This window comes from Pristiophorus japonicus, chromosome 13 (genome assembly GCF_044704955.1).
Source record: "Pristiophorus japonicus isolate sPriJap1 chromosome 13, sPriJap1.hap1, whole genome shotgun sequence".
NCBI classification, from domain to species: domain Eukaryota; kingdom Metazoa; phylum Chordata; class Chondrichthyes; family Pristiophoridae; genus Pristiophorus; species Pristiophorus japonicus.
In genome coordinates, this window is record NC_091989.1 from 47,825,641 (window position 1) to 47,843,951 (window position 18,311).

The window sequence follows — 18,311 nt, forward strand, 5'->3', positions numbered from 1 at the left end:
GGGGGGGGAGGGAGCAGGAGCTGGCCGTGGGAGGAGCCTTATTCACGCAGCCCCAGTGAGGCCATTCAGCCAGGGCTCGGGGCTTCGTGCTTCGGGCCCCTCCCACACAGTTCGGTGCCTGGAGCTACTGCACTTGCACACTACAGTGGGCACGCATGTGCAGAGGTCCCGGCACTGTTTTCAGCGCAGGAACCTGGCTCCGCCCCCCCACAGCTCGTGCTGGCTGTGCCGAGGGCCAGAGGACCTACAGGTAGGTGGAGAATACTGAGGATTTTTTTAGGCGCCGTTTTAGGTGCGAAAAACGGGCGCCCAGCTCGGAGGGGCGCCCGTTTTTTTTCTTGTGGACACTTGGGCCCTATGTTTCTATTATACCATTTTGACCAAAGAAATACTCCCCATCACTGAACTCTACATTTTAACAAATCAAGGAATACGGAAATGTAATGTCCTTCACTCACCGTCTTTACAGTAGTTCTGAAAAATATCTTCAGAACTTCTAATAGATTTTTGTTGGAAAACTTCTTCATCGTGTTGTGATGATCTGGCATAATGACCAGTTGCCATGGCATCTGCGCCTACCTCAGTATAAAGAAGACAATAGTTATGCAACTGCTACACATTCTATTTTCTTTTCTGATAAACATAGGAATGCACACGTTATCTAATTTAATATTTAAAGTGAGAGTCTCAACATCAGGAACCTTTCTAAAAAAAAAAACAATTGTCAATTTCAGTCAGGCCAGCATCAAGTGTGCGATAATTTGCTTACGTGTCCTTCAGTTAGGGAGATGCAAAATCAAACCGGGGTGGGTCCCCACTCCTGGATACATATTCCATGATCCTTTGCTGAATGTTCATGTATGTGAACTCCGGGTGGTGATGGACTGACTCAGCAGATTCCCCTGCTCCTGTCCCCCCCACCCACCCTCTAATAGAATCATAGAATGGTTACATCATGGAAGAAAGCCATTCGGCCCATCGAGCCTGTGCCAGCTCTCTGCAAGAGCACCTCAGCTAGTCCCACTCTCCCGCCCTTTCCCCTTAGCCCTGCAATTTTTTTCCCTTCAAGTACTTATTCAACTCCTTTTCAAAAGCCATGATTGAGTCTGTCCCCATCACCCTTTCAGGCAACGCATTCCAGATCCCAACCACTCGCTGCGCAAAAACATTTTTTTTTAATGTCAAGATATTGACTGTCGAAGTTTGCGCATGAAGTGAGGCACCAGAGGGCTGAAATCACCCAGGAACCAATCCTCGGGAGAGGAGAAATGATGGAGATAAGATTGGGCAAAAGAAATCTCAAAGGATAATGATTTTTCTTCACAGTACCACAAGTTACCTGGGAAACAGGATCAGGCTGCAGATGAGCATGAACAAGCAATTGAAACATACCCCCAAATATAAATGACAGCTGTGATAGGATTGTACTCCTGCCACCAGGGTCCTGCTTGTACAGTCATTATATATCTATTAGAATTAATGGGAGGGTCAAAATAAACGCAAAACCCAGTCCCGATGACATTTGCCAATTTTTAAACTGTTCCTAAGTACCTGCAGTGTCAGTGAAGCTGTGATCGGCCTTTATAATGATAACAAACCTTCCCTCCTCCCCTTTCCTGCTCTCCCCACTCCTGCTCTCATCTCTCCCCATCCCCCTCTCCCTCTCTCCCTGTCCCTTACACTCCTTTCTTCCCCTCTTCTCGTATCTCCCCCTCCCCTATTATTCCCCTATGCAGTACCTCTGCCTGACCTGACTTGGTTGTGACTCTCAGTGTGAAACACCACAGGAGATCGACTAGTAACTAATTTAAAAAAAAGAACAATGAAGCAGCAGGTGTAAAGTCAAAACTATCACAGTTCATTTGATTAATGTATAAGGGCATCCATATTAAGGAATTCATGATAGTGACACAGTTAATACCAGTTTATTCAGTGATCATTTGCAGTTGATTAGAAAGAAATAACATTAGTAATTTATATGTACATTTTTTTAAAGAAACCGTAACAAATTGGTCGAAGCTGAATTGAAATATTACTGCTTCAACAGTTCCAGGGGGTGTAAGAAGTGCATAAAACCCAGTATGTTATTTGACATTTTCAGAATAAATTATTAATCATTCTTAGACTTTTTGATAAAATGTATAAACTGTCAGGTTTTCAAGCACCCACTGAATACATAAGCACTTACCCAGCATTTCCACAGCAAACTGCAACAGATATTTAAATTTAATGTTTTTATTGCACATTATATCAGGGTTTGGAGTCCTTCCCATTTCATATTCCTTTACTAAATTACTAGAAGAGAACAGACAAAACAACACATTTTAATTCATTCATGTTCTGGCAATGTGCCCTTCTAACATGAAACTTTACACCACAGCATCATCTCAAAGTTTAATTACTTAGATTAGGGCGTTGAGACACCTTCTGGAATACATGACTACATTTGGTTAGGCCATGCTACAATGCAACAGAATTGTCTGAGCTCAGCTCTTTTGTAACCTGAGAAGGAAGGGACGATGAAGATAGTGGAAAGTGGGGTCCCACAAGGATCAGTGCTGGGACCACTGTTGTTCACAATTTATATAAACGATTTAGACTTCGGAATCAAATACACAATTTTTAAATTTGTGGACGACACAAAATTGACGGGGGGGCGGGGGGTCGTCAATACTGAGGAGGACTGCAACAAATTACAAGAAGACATTAATACACTTGGAGAATGGGCATATAATTGGCAAATGAATTTCAACATAGATAAGTGTGAGGTATTACATTTTGGTAAGAAAAATAACTTGGAAAATAAGAATCTAAATAGGGTAGAGGAGCAAAGGGATCACAGAGTACATAAGAACATAAGAAATAGGAACACGAGTAGGCCATACGGCTCCTTGAGCCTGCTCTGCCATTTAATAAAATCATGGCTGATCTGATCATGGACTCAGCTCCACTTCCCCGCCCACTCCCCATGACCCCTTATTTCCTTATCCTTTAAAGAAACTGTCTATTTCTGTCTTAAATTTATTCAATGTCCCAGCTTCCTCAGCTCTCTGAGGCAGCGAATTCCACAGATCCATAACGCTCAGAGAAGAAATTTCTCCTCATCTCAGTATTAAATGGGCGGCCCCTTATTCTAAGATTACGCCCTCTAGTTCTAGTCTCCCCCATCAGTGGATACATCCTCTCTGCATCCACCTTGTCGAGCCCCCTCATAATCTTATACATTTCGATAAGGTCACCTCTCATTCTTCTGAATTCCAATAAGTAGAGGTCCAACCTACTCAACCTTTCCTCATAAGTCAACCCCCTCATCTCCGGAATCAACCTTGTGAACCTTCTCTGAACCGCCTCCAAAGCAAGTATACCCTTTCATAAATATGGAAACCAAAACTGCATGCAGTATTCCAGGTGTGGCCTCACCAATATCCTGTGCAACTGTAGCTAGATTTCCCTGCTTTTATACTCTATCCCCTTTGCAATAAAGGCCAAGATACCATTGGCCTTCCTGATCACTTGCTGTACCTGCATACTAACCTTTTGTGTTTCATGCACAAGTACCCCCAGGTCCCGCCGTTCTGCAGCACTTTGCAATCTTTCTCCATTTAAATAATAACTTGCTCTTTGATTTTTCCTGCCAAAGTGCATGACCTCATACTTTCCAACATTATACTCCATCTGCCAAATTTTTGCCCACTCACTTAGCCTGTCTATGCCCTTTTGCAGATTTTGTGCGTCCTCCTCACACATTGCTTTTCCTTCCATCTTTGTATCGTTGGCAAACTTGGCTACGTTACACTCAGTCCCTTCCTCCAAGTCGTTAATATAGATTGTAAATAGTTGGGATCCCAGCACTGATCCTTGCGGCACCCCACTGGTTACTGATTGCCAACCCGAGATTGAACCATTTTATCCCTACTCTCTGTTCGTTAGCCAATCCTCTATCCATGCTAATATATTACCCCCAACCCCTTTTATCTTGTGCAGTAACCTTTTATGTGGCAGCTTGTCAAATGCCTTCTGGAAGTCCAAATACACTACATCCTCTGGTTCCCCTTTATCCATCCTGTTCATTACAGCCTCAAAGAATTCTAGCAATTTTGTCAAACATGACTACCCCTTCATAAATGCATGCTCACTTTGCCTGACCGAATTTTGCTTTTCCAAATGTCCAAATACACAAATCACTAAAAGTTGTGACGCAGGTCAATAGGCCATAAAAAAGCAAACCAAGCACTAGGGTTTATTTCTAGAGGAGTAGAATTGAAAAGTAGAGAAATTATGCTAAACTTGTATTGAACCTTGGTTAGGCCACACTGTACAATTCTGGTCACACACCATATTATAAAAAGGATATAGAGGGTGCATAAAAGATTTATAAGGATGATACCAGAACTGTCAGGTTATGCATATCATGAAAGGATTAACAGGATGGGTCTATTTAAGGCTGAGAGGTGACCCAATAGAGGTCTTTAAAATTATGAAAAGTTTTGATAGAGTAGACAGAGAGAAAGTGATTCCACCTGAGGGGAAGAACAAAACTAGAGGCTATCAATATAAGATAGTCACCAAGAAATCAAATAGGGAATTCAGAAGAAACTTATTTACCCAGAGTGGTGAGAATGTGGTGAGAGAAGTTGAGGTGAATGGTATAGATGTATTTAAGGACGGTTAGATAAGCATATGAGGGGAAAGGGAATAGAGGGTTATGCTGATAGATTTAGATGAGGAAGGATGGGAGGAGGCTCGAGTGGAGCATAAACGCCAGCGTGGACTGGTTGGACCAAATGGCCTGTTTCTGTGCCATACATTCTGTGTAAGATGTGTCAAGATGATTTGCTAATTGAATATCACAATGCATTAAATACAGCTCCAAAAATATATTACAATTCAAAAAGCAATTACTTGTGCCTGACCCTTAACAATTGCATTTAATATTGAGAACACAGTAAATTCATATATCCATAAATTTTTATACACTTTAAAAAAAACATTTAATTTTCCTCTCCAGCCCCTCTCTGGAATTATAATGTAGCCTACTATTAGGTTGGACTCTGAAAAATATACTCAGGAACAGGAGTTGGTCATTTAGCCCCTTGAGCCTGTTCCACCATTTAATGAGATCATGGCTGATCAGTGACCAAATTCCATATACCCGCCTTTGTCCCATGTCCCTTAATACCTTTGCTTAACAGAAATCTATCAATCTCAGATTTAAAATTAACAATTGACCTAGCATCAACTGCCGTTTGCGGAAGAGAGTTCCAAACTTCAACCACCCCTGATGTGTAGAAGTGTTTCCTAACTTCACTCCTGAAAGGCCTGGCTCTAATTTTTAGTTATACCCTTCGACTTAGATTCCCCAACCAGTGGAAATAGTTTCTCTCTATTGACCCTATCAGTTCCCCTAAATCTCTTTTACTTCTCCCCACCATAAAACCTTCCCATTAAGATATCCATGTGCCAGCAACCATTTCACAACGGAGAATACATCAGAAAGTTCTCGGTTGGTTGAGACTGCTGCTAGGAAGTGTTGAGGGAAGTTCAGGGTTATTCACCAAACTCTTTCCCCTTGGTGGTGCCAAGTGGTTTTTCTTGCAATGCACCTTGGGGTACAAGGCCTGAGCACATTGACAAACATCGCTCTCCCTCTCCAAGTCAATATCGTATTATTTATTTTGTGTACACTGATGGGATCGGGTTTTAATGGGAACTTTCCCTAGAATCATTATGTAAAAACACCATCACCAACTCTAGTAAGTCATACAGAAACTAACAAAAAATATGCTTCAAAATTGTAATTACATACAGGTTTCTTAAAAGCAAAGACAAAATGTGAAAACTTGGGTATTACCTGAAGACCTCGTGCCAATACTCTTTCACGTAGGAAACCTGATGGAAAGGGATGTCAAGCATCCTACAGACCCTGTATGCATCTTCACAGTCCTGATCACCTGTACAAGCTCCGTGTTCATCTAGCATGTCCCAGTTTTTCATAAAGACACCCGTCACTTGGTAGCCTAGTGAAAATAGTTTAGATTCTTCTTTTAATATTGTATAACTTGAGAAGAGTACAACCTCAGAATGCAACATGACCATAAACACAGTGAATAAAGAGAAGTTACTGCAGGAAAGCAATGACGTTCTTCAGCTGAAAACTTCCAGGCAATAGAAGAGTTTCAATGAGATTAATACTTTCCAAAAACACTACGTAAATGTTTTCAATGTAAATATTAAGTTTTTGAGAAGCTGCTAATAGAGTACAAACAATAGATTTTTGTTAAATAAGATGGGGTGTATAACGCCGGCGAATCGCGACTGCCCGCTTTGTCCCCCAGTCCAAGTTGAATTTGACCCCCTCTGTCCAAGACAGTGTGTGACCAAATAAGAATGTTTCCCGTGCTAGAACACTCAGCTAGTCACTAAATAAATTCACAGTTATGGGGGGGGGGGAGGGGGAGGGGAGGCAGCAGTTTAGAGGTATTTTGAACCCAGTTTTGTCCTTTTACAATCTAATAGATTAGGCAATGTACTCATTCTCGACTCCGAGGGAGTGCCTAAGAAGCAGCTTATGCAATGTACATGTGGGAGCAGGGAGTGGTGCTTTTAGGAAACACGACACCGGTTAGCAAGTTCTGGAATGGCTCACTGGCACAATGCCTGATCTGTAATGGAAACTAAATGTGATAGCTATAATACCTCATCCAAAGGACATGGATCAAATATACGATACAGCACTGAACAAGCTCAAAAACTAGAGTCTGGAATACATTTGCTGCCAGTCCAGTCTCAGAAAAGTTTATCAAAGTCTGACTTTTTAAAAAAGGTTTACCACTGATAAATCATTGCTCTATGCCTGAATTTAAACCGATAACCACAGCAGTTTCATACAACTCACTTATTGGTCCAGTTTGTTTTGTCAATCCTTAAATGCATGGTTATAATTTTTCACACAACGGAGAGCTATAGTGGTAAGCTAGAATAGAAATAAAGCTGGGTGAGAGAAAGCTGACGCCTTCATTACACAGGGCAATAGTTTGCTAGTTATAGACTGAAAACCACAGCCAATATTTGTTTTATTAAATCTTTTCAGAGCATTTTTCTTAATGACAACTGCTTTGCACCCATTTTAGAGAGACCATATCTTTGGTTTTCTCAGAACAAGACAAAAGTCAAACCAAATCAGATTTGTCATGTGGGTCCACAGTACGTTTCGAGGGACTGCCTATGATGATGACACACATAGATTTTTATGTGGGGGAGAAAAATGACCAGAATTACACAGATTTTAGTACTTTACTAGTTTCATCAACACTCAGTGACTCATCTTCATAGGCAGTCCCTCGGAATCGAGGAAGACTTGCTTCCACTACTGAAGTGAGTTCTTTGGTGGCTGAACAGTCCAATACGAGAGCCACAGACTCGGTCACAGGTGGAACAGATAGTCATTGAGGAAAGGGGTGGGTGGGACTGGTTTGTTGCATGCTCCTTCCGCTGCCTGCGCTTGATTTCTGCACGCTCTCGGCATTGAGACTCGAGATGCTCAGTGCCCTCCCGGATGCACTTCCTCCACTTAGGGCGGCCTTTGGCCAGGGACTCCCAGGTGTCAGTGGGGATGTTTCACTTTATCAGGGAGGCTTTGAGGGTGTCCTTGTAGCGTTTCCGCTGCCCACCTTTGGCTCGTTTGCCACGAAGGAGCTCCGCGTAGAGCACTTGCTTTGAGAGTCTCGTGTCTGGCATGCAGACTATGTGGCCTGCCCAGCGGAGCTGATCGAGTGTGGTCAGTGCTTCAATGCTGATGTTGGTGTGCCTGTCCTCCCAGGGGATTTGTAGAATCTTGCGGAGACATCGTTGGTGATATTTCTCCAGCGACTTGAGGTGTCTACTGTACATGGTCCATATCTCTGAGCCATACAGGGGGCAGATATTACTACAGCCCTGTAGATCAGTGACTAACAGCTCTACAGCTAAACGCCCTGCTGACTATGTGCTTCAAAGCACTGGGCTGCGTCACCATGGTGGAGAATGTAACTTTTCATTCAGTGCACACTGATGAATAGTGCATTTCAAGAGAGATAACAAACTTGATAAATAATCACAAAAATGTACATCTTTGGGCACTTTCAGCTTCAAGACCCTATAAGGATGTAAACAACGGACAGAAGATAGAATTTCTCCTCCTTCCAAAGCAGTTACCTGAATGTCAGATTCAGACGCAACTTCCAACATGAGCTGAAAGCATACTGTTACTGTTTGAGAGGTCGGAGCCTCCACGCTGCCCATGGCCGCCACTCGCTGCTCCTTTTATGGCCCCGACCTGCCGCTGACGGTTTTTCGCAGGTTGGGCCATAAAAGGAGCGGGGAGGGGTGGCCATGGGCAGCGTGGAGGCGTACCACTACAAGGTACAGCGCAAGCTGGTGCAGGAGGGTAGCGGCAGCGAAGAGTGACGTCAGCAAGGTCCAGGTCGGTGATTGGAGCGTGAGCAGATGCAGCAGGAGCAGCGAGATCAGGGTGAAGGGGCGGCGAGAGACTGTGGAGGGATGTGATCGGGGCCCAGGGGAGGCGTGAGTTAGGGGCCCAGGGGCAGCACGGGCCAGTCCACACTGCAATATGTGTGCGCACTCGGTCCGTGCAGCAGGTCTCCAGTTGTCTTGGGTAATTCTTACCACTGGACCAAGACCTAGCTCTGTCAAGCTCATGAGGTGGCTGGTGTGCAAAGGCCACCACACGTTAAAAAAATCCAAGCACAGGCATCTTCCACCCTTGAGGATGTAGTTCGGGTTCTTCATTCGAAACACCTGTGAACTCATCCTTTTTTTTTGGCGTGGAAGCAAGTCATCCTCGTTTCGAGGGATGGCATATGATGATGACTATTTGAGAATTCATAGCTGCATTCAGAGAAATGTTAAAGTAAACCAGACACCACAATAGCTCCGGAGTTGTTTGGTAGCCTTATTAGAAATGCATTTACATTTGAAAATTTGAACAGGTTACTAAGACCACAAATCTTCGAAAGAGCAAGGAGTTTTAATACTGTGACCAACTGAACTAATGAGCAGAAATACGATTCAGGTCATAAAAGATCAACTAACAGTTCTGTATGTAACAGGAAAGGATACCCAGAACAAAATATAACAAATGCAACAGATAAGGTTCTCCATATCAGCTTAAGTAAAAAGGTATGCTAGCAATGCACCACTTCAATGGCATACTTAAAACATTGTTTCAGACATTTTCTATTCAGTAAGGGGATACATTTGTTGTTCATCAAGATGGAGTAAATGAAAAATTATTTTATCTCTACCTGCAGCCATGTTCAAGTCAGGTATAACAAATAATAAAGTTCCCTCAACACTCCCCCAGCACTGTAACTTAACCTCAACTTCAAAAGACTATTGTGATATTTCCATTTCCCACACCAATTATCCTTCTGATCTCTGTCAGCAACAATGATGATTTAGTGTATATGTGCACTGTTGTATCATGAACTTGCACTTACTGAGAATTGGGTGAATACTGTCCAGTCACCTTACTTAAGAGAAGTACAGAGGAGACCATCATTCCATCAAGTTGAACTGGATAACAGTCCAGACCAAGAGGTGAAAAAAATACAATATTCTAGTCCCCCCCTGAGACAGACTTTTATTCTGCCAAATTCACAGAGGGCCTTACGACTGAATTAAATATGTGGCACATTACAGTAGATTCTAGTCGCCATTATATACCAGATCAATTAGGGAAGAACATCTGCCATCCTTACCCCGGTCTGGTCTATGTGACTCCAGTCTCACACGTGGTTGACTCTTAACTATCTTCTAGCAAGCCGTATCAAACCGCTATAAAGAATAGCACACAGACTGCAGCGGTTCAAGAAGGCAGCCCATCACCTTCTCAGGGCAAGTAAGGATGGGTAATTAATTGCCAGCTTTTCCAGCAATGCCCACATCCCAAGAATGAGTAAAAAAAATGTTTGCAATGTACTCTTCAATCAAACTTGGTAATACTGCAGTTAGTGTCACATGATCAGATATGCTACCGATACAATCAATCCAAAATAGCTGCCAATAGTACAAAGAACCTTTTAAGCACATTAACTTTCCTCTTCAAATATGAAAAGTCTTTACATCAAGCAAGCACACAGCACTGTGTAACTAAAATAAATCTACCACGACCAGCAATTTGAAACAGACACAGAAAATGCTGAAAATACACAGCAGGTATTTGTAAAGAGAAAAAAAACAGGTTACATTTTTGGGTGTAACTTTGGCAGAACTCAGTTTGAAATGCCTGCTCTTGCGACAGTATTATAACATTTTACACTCAGGGTTCCACCTGAAAAGTTAACCTGCCCTTTCTCTTTACAGATGCTGAGGGACCTGTATTTACAGCATTTTCTGTTTTTGTTCCATCAATTAGCTTTATGCTTTATAATTGCCCCAGCAGTGGCCATTATCCAAGCTTTCTGCAGTGCCAGTTGATGGTGACAGTTGTGTAGTTTTGCTCGTAGATCACTCTATATGTTCCACTGCTGTTATGCTCATGGCCTACTCTGTTAAATGCTATTGTGTTGTCACCCCAACACACAGTTCTCCTGAAGCAATTTAAACTGGCAATCAACATTTCAATCCATGTGTCACATTGTTTGTGTTTCACAAGAAGATTTGGCTCTTGGGGATTTCCAGTATCAAATAATCATCAGTTGGACAGCAGTGCTGGAGGCTGTCAGCGCTGAACTGATTGGTTGGCGAGTGGCATCCAATCAGAACAGGACTGGAAACAATGATTATTTTCTCCCTAGATTGGTCATGTACTAACATGAGGTAATATAGTTTTAATGTCAAACAGGGCTGCATCATCGTCCCAACCCTCTTCTCAATCTTTCTCGCCGCCATGCACAACCTCACAGTCAACAAGCTCCCCGCTGGAGTGGAACTAAACTACAGAACCAGTGAGAACCTGATCAACCTGCGCCATCTCCAGGCCAAATCCAAGACCACCCCAACCTCTGCCGTCGAGCTACAGAACGTGGACGACGCCTGTGTCTGCACACAAACAGAGGCTGTACTCCAGGACATAGTCGACGTATTTACTAATGCGTACGAAAGCATGAGCCTTACGCTAAACATCCGTAAGACAAAGGTCCTCCACCAGCCTGTCCTCACCGCACAGCACTGCCCCCCAGTCATCAAGATCCACGGCGCTGCCCTGGACAATGTGGACCACTTCCCATATCTCGGGAGCCTCCTATCAACAAGAGCAGGCATAGATGACAAGATCCAACACCGCCTCCAGTGCGCCAGCACAGCCTTTGGTCGCCTGAGGAAAAGAGTGTTTGAAGACCAGGTCCTCAAAACTGCCACCAAACTCATGGTCTACAGGACCGTAGTAATTCCCGCCCTCCTGTATGGCTCAGAGACATGGACCATGTACAGTAGACACCTCAAGTTGCTGGAGAAATATCACCAACGATGTCTCCGCAAGATCCTACAAATCCCCTGGGAGGACAGGCGCACCAACATCAACGTCCTCATTCAGGCTAACATCCCCAGCATTGAAGCACTGATCACACTCGATCAGCTTCGCTGAGCAGGCCACATAGTCCGCATGCCAGACACGAGACTCCCAAAGCAAGTGCTCTACTCAGAGCTCCTTCACGGCAAACGAGCCAAAGGTGGGCAGCGGAAACGCTACCAGGACACCCTCAAAGCCTCCCTGATAAAGTGCAACAACCTCACCGACACCTGGGAGTCCCTGGCCCAAGACCGCCCTAAGTGGAGGAAGTGCATCTGAGAGGGCGCTGAGCACCTTGAGTCCCAACGCCGAGATCGTGCAGAAAATAAGCGCAGACAGCGGAAAGAGCGTGCGGCAAACCAGTCCCACCCACCTCTTCCCTCAACAAATATCTGTCCCACCTGTGACAGAGTCTGTGGCTCTCGTATTGGACTGTTCAGCCACCAAAGAACTCACTTCAGGAGTGGAAGCAAGTCTTCCTTGATTCCGAGGGACTGCTGATGCTGCTGATGATGATGATGATGAATGTAAGATAGTTTCCGAGAATCAATTACTGGTGTGTTCACTTGGTATTTGTCTCCAAGCTTATAAAAAACAAATAAGCTGCTAAAATACAGCTTTTAAAAACTTTTCATTTTCCAAAAAGCTATTTTTTGGGACACGCCCTGCTGTTGTCTTACATGGAGGTTTATTTTTCTTCAGACTAATTGCAGCCACTTTTGTTGAAAATAAGGAAGGTGCCACTTGTTGCTTTATCTAAGCATTCCTGTCACTGCACTTGCAGATTTGGTAGGGTTAGAAATAAAATCTGAAGTGGGATAGGGGTGTTAATGAGCTTCTTTAAAAATTACACGATAATTCTCATAGTCAGGGTTTTACTGCACTGTACTATTGTGAATTGTGGTGCCCAGTTATGTTCTGAACTTTGAAAGCTGCTTTCCCCGTTTGTTTAATTTTGCTTTTCTGACTCAAGATAATGCCTGATGAATACTGACGGACACACACTTGAGACAGAGGTCCCTTTGTCACCATGCCATTACTGGGGAGCAACTCTGCAATGTCCACTTTAGGGTGGTCAACATTGACAGGAAAATGTGAGGAGTGACATAAATAAGAGTAGAATACTTTACAAACCCCAAGCTGTGGGCAGGCAGGCAGGCTTACCTCAGAGCACAACATTCAGCTCCCATACCCATTGGTGCAGTTTCATTTGTTTTTAAAGCAGCTGCAATAGGTACTTTGGGCTGGGCTGGAAATGTCTGTTGGTAATAACTGACATATTTAATGCATTCCTCTGTCTCATCATCATCATCATAAGCGGTCCCTCGAACAAGGATGACTTGCTTCCACATGAGTTCACAGATGTTTCAATGAAGGAACGGATGTTCCAGTCCTGAACTCCAATTGAGGGGGTGGAAGATGCCTGTGCCTGGATTTTTTTTAACGTGTGGTGACCGTTGCACATCAGCCACCACACGGGCTTGACAAAGCTAGGCTTTTATCCAGTGGCAAGGGTTAACCAGGACGACTGGAGACCTGCTCTGCTGCACAGACCTATTGCGCACATATATCGCAGTGTGGGCTGGCCCATGCTGCCCCTGGGCCCTTGGCTCTTCTGGGCTCCGTACCCTCATTCACCGCACCTCTGCCATGATCTCTCGCTGCTCCTCCGCCACAAACATTCACCACACCTCCGCCATGAACCCTCACCACTCCTCCGCCACAAAAACACTCAGCGCACCTCCACACCAAACATTCGCTGAACCTCCGTCATGATCACCCACAAAATCTCAGCCACGATCCTTCATCACTCTTCCGCCCTGATCACTCGTCGCAAGTCCGCCACGACCTTACCGCTCCTCTGCTGTACCAGGGTCCCGCCGATGCTCCTGCCCACACTCCAAATGGCGACCTGGGTCCTGATGATGTCACCCAGTCGCCCATTTGTGTCAGCTTTCGCTTCTCGGCCTTTTGGCTAAGATCATGCGTAACTGACCTGACAGGGGAGTAACCATGACCCCAAAGTGGTTCTCCCTGGATCAGGAAGGTGGTTCTCCTATGCTTTTTGGAAATAGGAGGTGGGTGGGGTGGATTGACCCATCCACCTCCACGGAGGTGTGTGGGGGGCCTGACCCATCCACCTCCATGGCACGAACCTGGTATTGCAGTACTTCCAGGAACGGTGCAGTGGCTCTAGGCCTTTTGGCTAAGAGCATTGGCGCAGAGTGATCCTTGATGTGTGCAAGGTGACCTCTGGCGTTTGTGATTTGACAAAGAATTGGAAAGATTGGCAACGAAAAATTTAAAAAATAAATAAATAAATAAATAAATAAATAAAATAAAAAAATTTGTGTCAGCTTGCGCTGAAAGCTGCAGTGGCTCGCTCCCGCTCTTCTTATAGCCCTGACTTGTGTCGACGTTTTCTCGCAAGCCGGGGTGGCCCATAGAACCATAGAATATAATTGTCAGTAATTCACCTACCGGCTGTATCCACCTCCCCTTTCTCACATGGACTGGTCTGGGTCATGTCTCTGCTCGCCTTTGCTACCCATAGTCTAGTTCTGGTCTCACTCCTGCTCCACTTTGTGCTCACTCCTGCTCCCACTCCCCTTTGCACTACTCTAATGGAGGCATTAAAATAGTGAAAAAGAGTTTGACACAAAGACATTAAATATTCATCTGCTGTTAGTGCCAACAGCAATTTCTAACCTCATGTTCGAGATGTTTGAAACGCACAGTAGGCTGATCATCATCTGAAGGAGGAAAGGAGAGGTTAATGTTTGAATATGATCCGTCATCAACATTTGGTTCCAACACTGCTGTAAATGGTTTTGATGATATTAACTCACCCTTAACCCCCTGAAATTACTTAAAAATAAAATGAGAAACCCTGGGCTGTCATGGGGTCTGGGACAGTGACAGGTGCAGAGTGAGCCCGTTTGGTCTTGTGCATGTAGAATGCACGGTTGACTGCCGCTATTGAAGGTGTTCTAAAAGGGTTTCAGCTCACAAACCAATATGATAAATCGGGGGTTAGATTCACAGTAAGAGGAATTGAATACAAAGGTTGTATTGAAGTCCATGCAGCTACTATTTTTATATTTAAAATATTCATAATCTTGCCAGGATAAATTATTATTGTTTGGGAAAGAAGGATTACAAATAAAGTGTCAAAAATTCAGTATTTTCTGAGGAGGGGCACATTCTCAGATCCCACTAGAAAATAAATCACACCTTGACTCACACCCCCATCAACACTTCTGTACATGGTCCTTTGTGTACTTTATGTTTTCCTGCAATTAAATTGATGGAATGTTGGGTAGACCTGCAGCTCAAGATTTAATCAGCCAGTGTTCTGAGGAACTTTCAGTCTTAACTCTTCACCTTTACATCATAAAGTCGATGCTCAGGACTGTTTTCAAGCTGTCTGCTTTTTCTGGGGCTATTTGGCAGCTTTAGTGAGTTTTCAGGGTTGGCCGACATGCAGAAGGTAGTCACTCATGTTGGGGTTCTGCTTCACAGGCACCAATAGCCCTGCAGTACCCGCTGTGTATTTCCAGCATTCTCTGTTTTTGTTACCGATTTTGAATATTTGCAGGGTTTTTTTTCTCTTTTTATTCAGCCAGATTAAAGTGGCTGCTCACAATCAGTTTCTTCTGAACTTGGAGCATCACGATCCATGCACCCTGCAAATAACCTGGCCACACATTTTATATCTACCAACCACATTTTATATCAACTACTGGTGTACTGTCCACTGACCAGGAGAATTAAACCCACGATGTGCATTGTGTTCTGCAGTATTAGGCATTTCTAATATAATTAATTGAATTCAATGATAGATGCTCAGTACTACTACCATCTACACTACTCTACAATATAAAGGTTGCATTCTCTCAATTCCTGACAACACAGAGGACCCAACTTATAGTGGGCTCCTACAGAAAGCAAGCACCTCCTTGTACAAGCCTTCTAACAGGTGATCAGCACACAAGTGGAGTGAAAAGCAGAGATTTATATCTCTATTTAAGAAGGGAGATCGAACATGTCCAGGGAACGATGTCAGCTTAACATCAGTTGTAGGAAAAATAATGGAATCCTTGCACCTCCCCTTTTCCTAATCTGTCACCATTCAGATAATAGTCTGTCTCTCTGTTTTTACCACCAAAGTGGATAACCTCACATTTATCCACATTATACTTCATCTGCCATGCATTTGCCCACTCACCTAACCTGTCCAAGTCGCTCTGCAGCCTCATAGCATCCTCCTCGCAGCTCACACTGCCACCCAACTTAGTGTCATCCGCAAATTTGGAGATACTACATTTAATCCCCTCGTCTAAATCATTAATGTACAGTGTAAACAGCTGGAGCCCCAGCACAGAACCTTGCGGTACCCCACTAGTCACTGCCTGCCATTCTGAAAAGTACCCATTTACTCCTACTCTTTGCTTCCTGTCTGACAACCAGTTCTCAATCCATGTCAGCACACTACCCCCAATCCCATGTGCTTTAACTTTGCACATTAATCTCTTGTGTGGGACCTTGTCGAAAGCCTTCTGAAAGTCCAAATATACCACATCAACTGGTTCTCCCTTGTCCACTCTACTGGAAACATCCTCAAAAAATTCCAGAAGATTTGTCAAGCATGATTTCCCTTTCACAAATCCATGCTGACTTGGACCTATCATGTCACCTCTTTCCAAATGCGCTGCTATGACATCCTTAATAATTGATTCCATCATTTTACCCACTACCGATGTCAGGCTGACCGGTCTATAATTCCCTGTTTTCTCTCTCCCTCCTTTTTTAAAAAGTAGGGTTACATTGGCTACCCTCCACTCCATAGGAACTGATCCAGAGCCAATGGAATGTTGGAAAATGACTGTCAATGCATCCGCTATTTCCAAGGCCACCTCCTTAAGTACTCTGGGATGCAGTCCATCAGGCCCTGGGGATTTATCGGCCTTCAATCCCATCAATTTCCCCAACACAATTTCACGACGAATAAGGATTTCCCTCAGTTCCTCCTTCTTGCTAGACCCTCTGACCCCTTTTATATCCGGAAGGTTGTTTGTGTCCTCCTTAGTGAATACCGAACCAAAGTACTTGTTCAATTGGTCCGCCATTTCTTTGTTCCATGTTATGACTTCCCCTGATTCTGACTGCAGGAGACCTACGTTTGTCTTTACTAACCTTTTTCTCTTTACATATCTATAGAAACTTTTGCAATCCGTCTTAATGTTCCCTGCAAGCGTCTTCTCGTACTCCATTTTCCCTGCCCTAATCAAACCCTTTGTCCTCCTCTACTAAGTTCTAAATTTCTCCCAGTCCCCGGGTTCGCTGCTATTTCTGGCCAATTTGTATGCCACTTCCTTGGCTTTAATACTATCCCTGATTTCCCTTGATAGCCACGGTTGAGCCACCTTCCCTTTTTTATTTTTACACCAGACAGGAATGTACAATTGTTGTAGTTCATCCATGCGGTCTCTAAATGTCTGCCATTGCCCATCCACAGTCAACCCCTTAAGTATCATTCGCCAATCTATCCTAGCCAATTCACGCCTCATACCTTCAAAGTTAGCCTTCTTTAAGTTCTGGACCATGGTCTCTGAATTAACTGTTTCATTCTCCATCCTAATGCAGAATTCCACCATATTATGGTCACTCTTCCCCAAGAGGCCTCGCACAATGAGATTGCTAACTAATCCTCTCTCATTACACAACAGCCAGTCTAAGATGGCCTCCCCCCTAGTTGGTTCCTCGACATATTGGTCTAGAAAACCATCCCTTATGCACTCCAGGAAATCCTCCTCCACCGTATTGCTTCAGTTTGGTTAGCCCAATCTATGTGCATATTAAAGTCACCCGTTATAACTGCTGCACCTTTATTGCATGCACCCCTAATTTCCTGTTTGATGCCCTCCCCAACATCACTACTACTGTTTGGAGGTCTGTACACAACTCCCACTAACGTTTTTTGCCCTTTGGTGTTCTGCAGCTCTACCCATATAGATTCCACATCATCCAAGCTAATGTCCTTCCTAACTATTGCATTAATCTCCTCCTTAACCAGCAATGCTACCCCACCTCCTTTTCCTTTTATTCTATCCTTCCCGAATGTTGAATACCCCTGGATGTTGAGTTCCCAGCCCTGATCATCCTGGAGCCATGTCTCTGTAATCCCAATCACATCATATTTGTTAACATCTATTTGCACAGTTAATTCATCCATCTTATTAAGGATACTCCTTGCATTAAGACACAAAGCCTTCAGGCTTGTTTTTTTTTAACACCCTTTGTCCTTTTAGAATTTTGCTGTACAATGGCCTTTTTTGTTCTTTGCCTTGGGTTTCTCTGCCCTCCACTTTTCCTCATCTCCTTTCTGTCTTTTGCTTTTGTCTCCTTTTTGTTTCCCTCTATCTCCCTGCATTGGTTCCCATCCCCCTGCCATATTAGTTTAACTCCTCCCCAACAGCACTAGCAAAACACTCCCCCTAGGACATTGGTTCCGGTCCTGCCCAGGTGCAGACCGTCCGGTTTGTACTGGTCCCACCTCCCCCAGAACCAGTTCCAATGCCCCAGGAATTTGAATCACTCCCTGCTGCACCACTGCTCAAGCCACGTATTCATCTGCGCTATCCTGCGATTCCTACTCTGACTAGCACGTGGCACTGGTAGCAATCCCGAGATTACTACTTTTGAGGTCCTACTTTTTAATTTAGCTCCTAGCTCCTTAAATTCGTTTCGTAGGACCTCATTCCTTTTTTTTACCTATGTCGTTGGTACCAATGTGCACCAC

General features: G+C 44.0%; 1 protein-coding gene and 1 pseudogene across 5 annotated transcripts in view; one reads left to right on the plus strand and one right to left on the minus strand.

Annotated features, from left to right (window-relative positions):
• The window catches only part of trmu (tRNA 5-methylaminomethyl-2-thiouridylate methyltransferase), a 48,502-nt gene that overhangs the window by 20,900 nt on the left and 9,291 nt on the right, over positions 1 to 18,311 (minus strand). For 3 of the 5 annotated variants that reach the window (XM_070896645.1, XM_070896643.1, XM_070896642.1), the window contains exons 2-4: positions 5,852 to 6,017; positions 2,189 to 2,295; positions 459 to 575 (exon numbers count right to left, since the gene is read on the minus strand). In XM_070896645.1, the coding sequence (XP_070752746.1) occupies positions 459 to 575; positions 2,189 to 2,295; positions 5,852 to 5,994 (367 nt within the window). In that variant the 5' untranslated portion in view covers positions 5,995 to 6,017. Of the gene's footprint in view, positions 1 to 458; positions 576 to 2,188; positions 2,296 to 5,851; positions 6,018 to 6,122; positions 6,135 to 14,218; positions 14,263 to 18,311 lie in introns of those variants that run through there. The other 2 variants (XM_070896644.1, XM_070896646.1) reach the window with 2 other exon arrangements.
• On the plus strand, positions 13,465 to 13,702 carry LOC139279136 (U2 spliceosomal RNA; annotated as a pseudogene).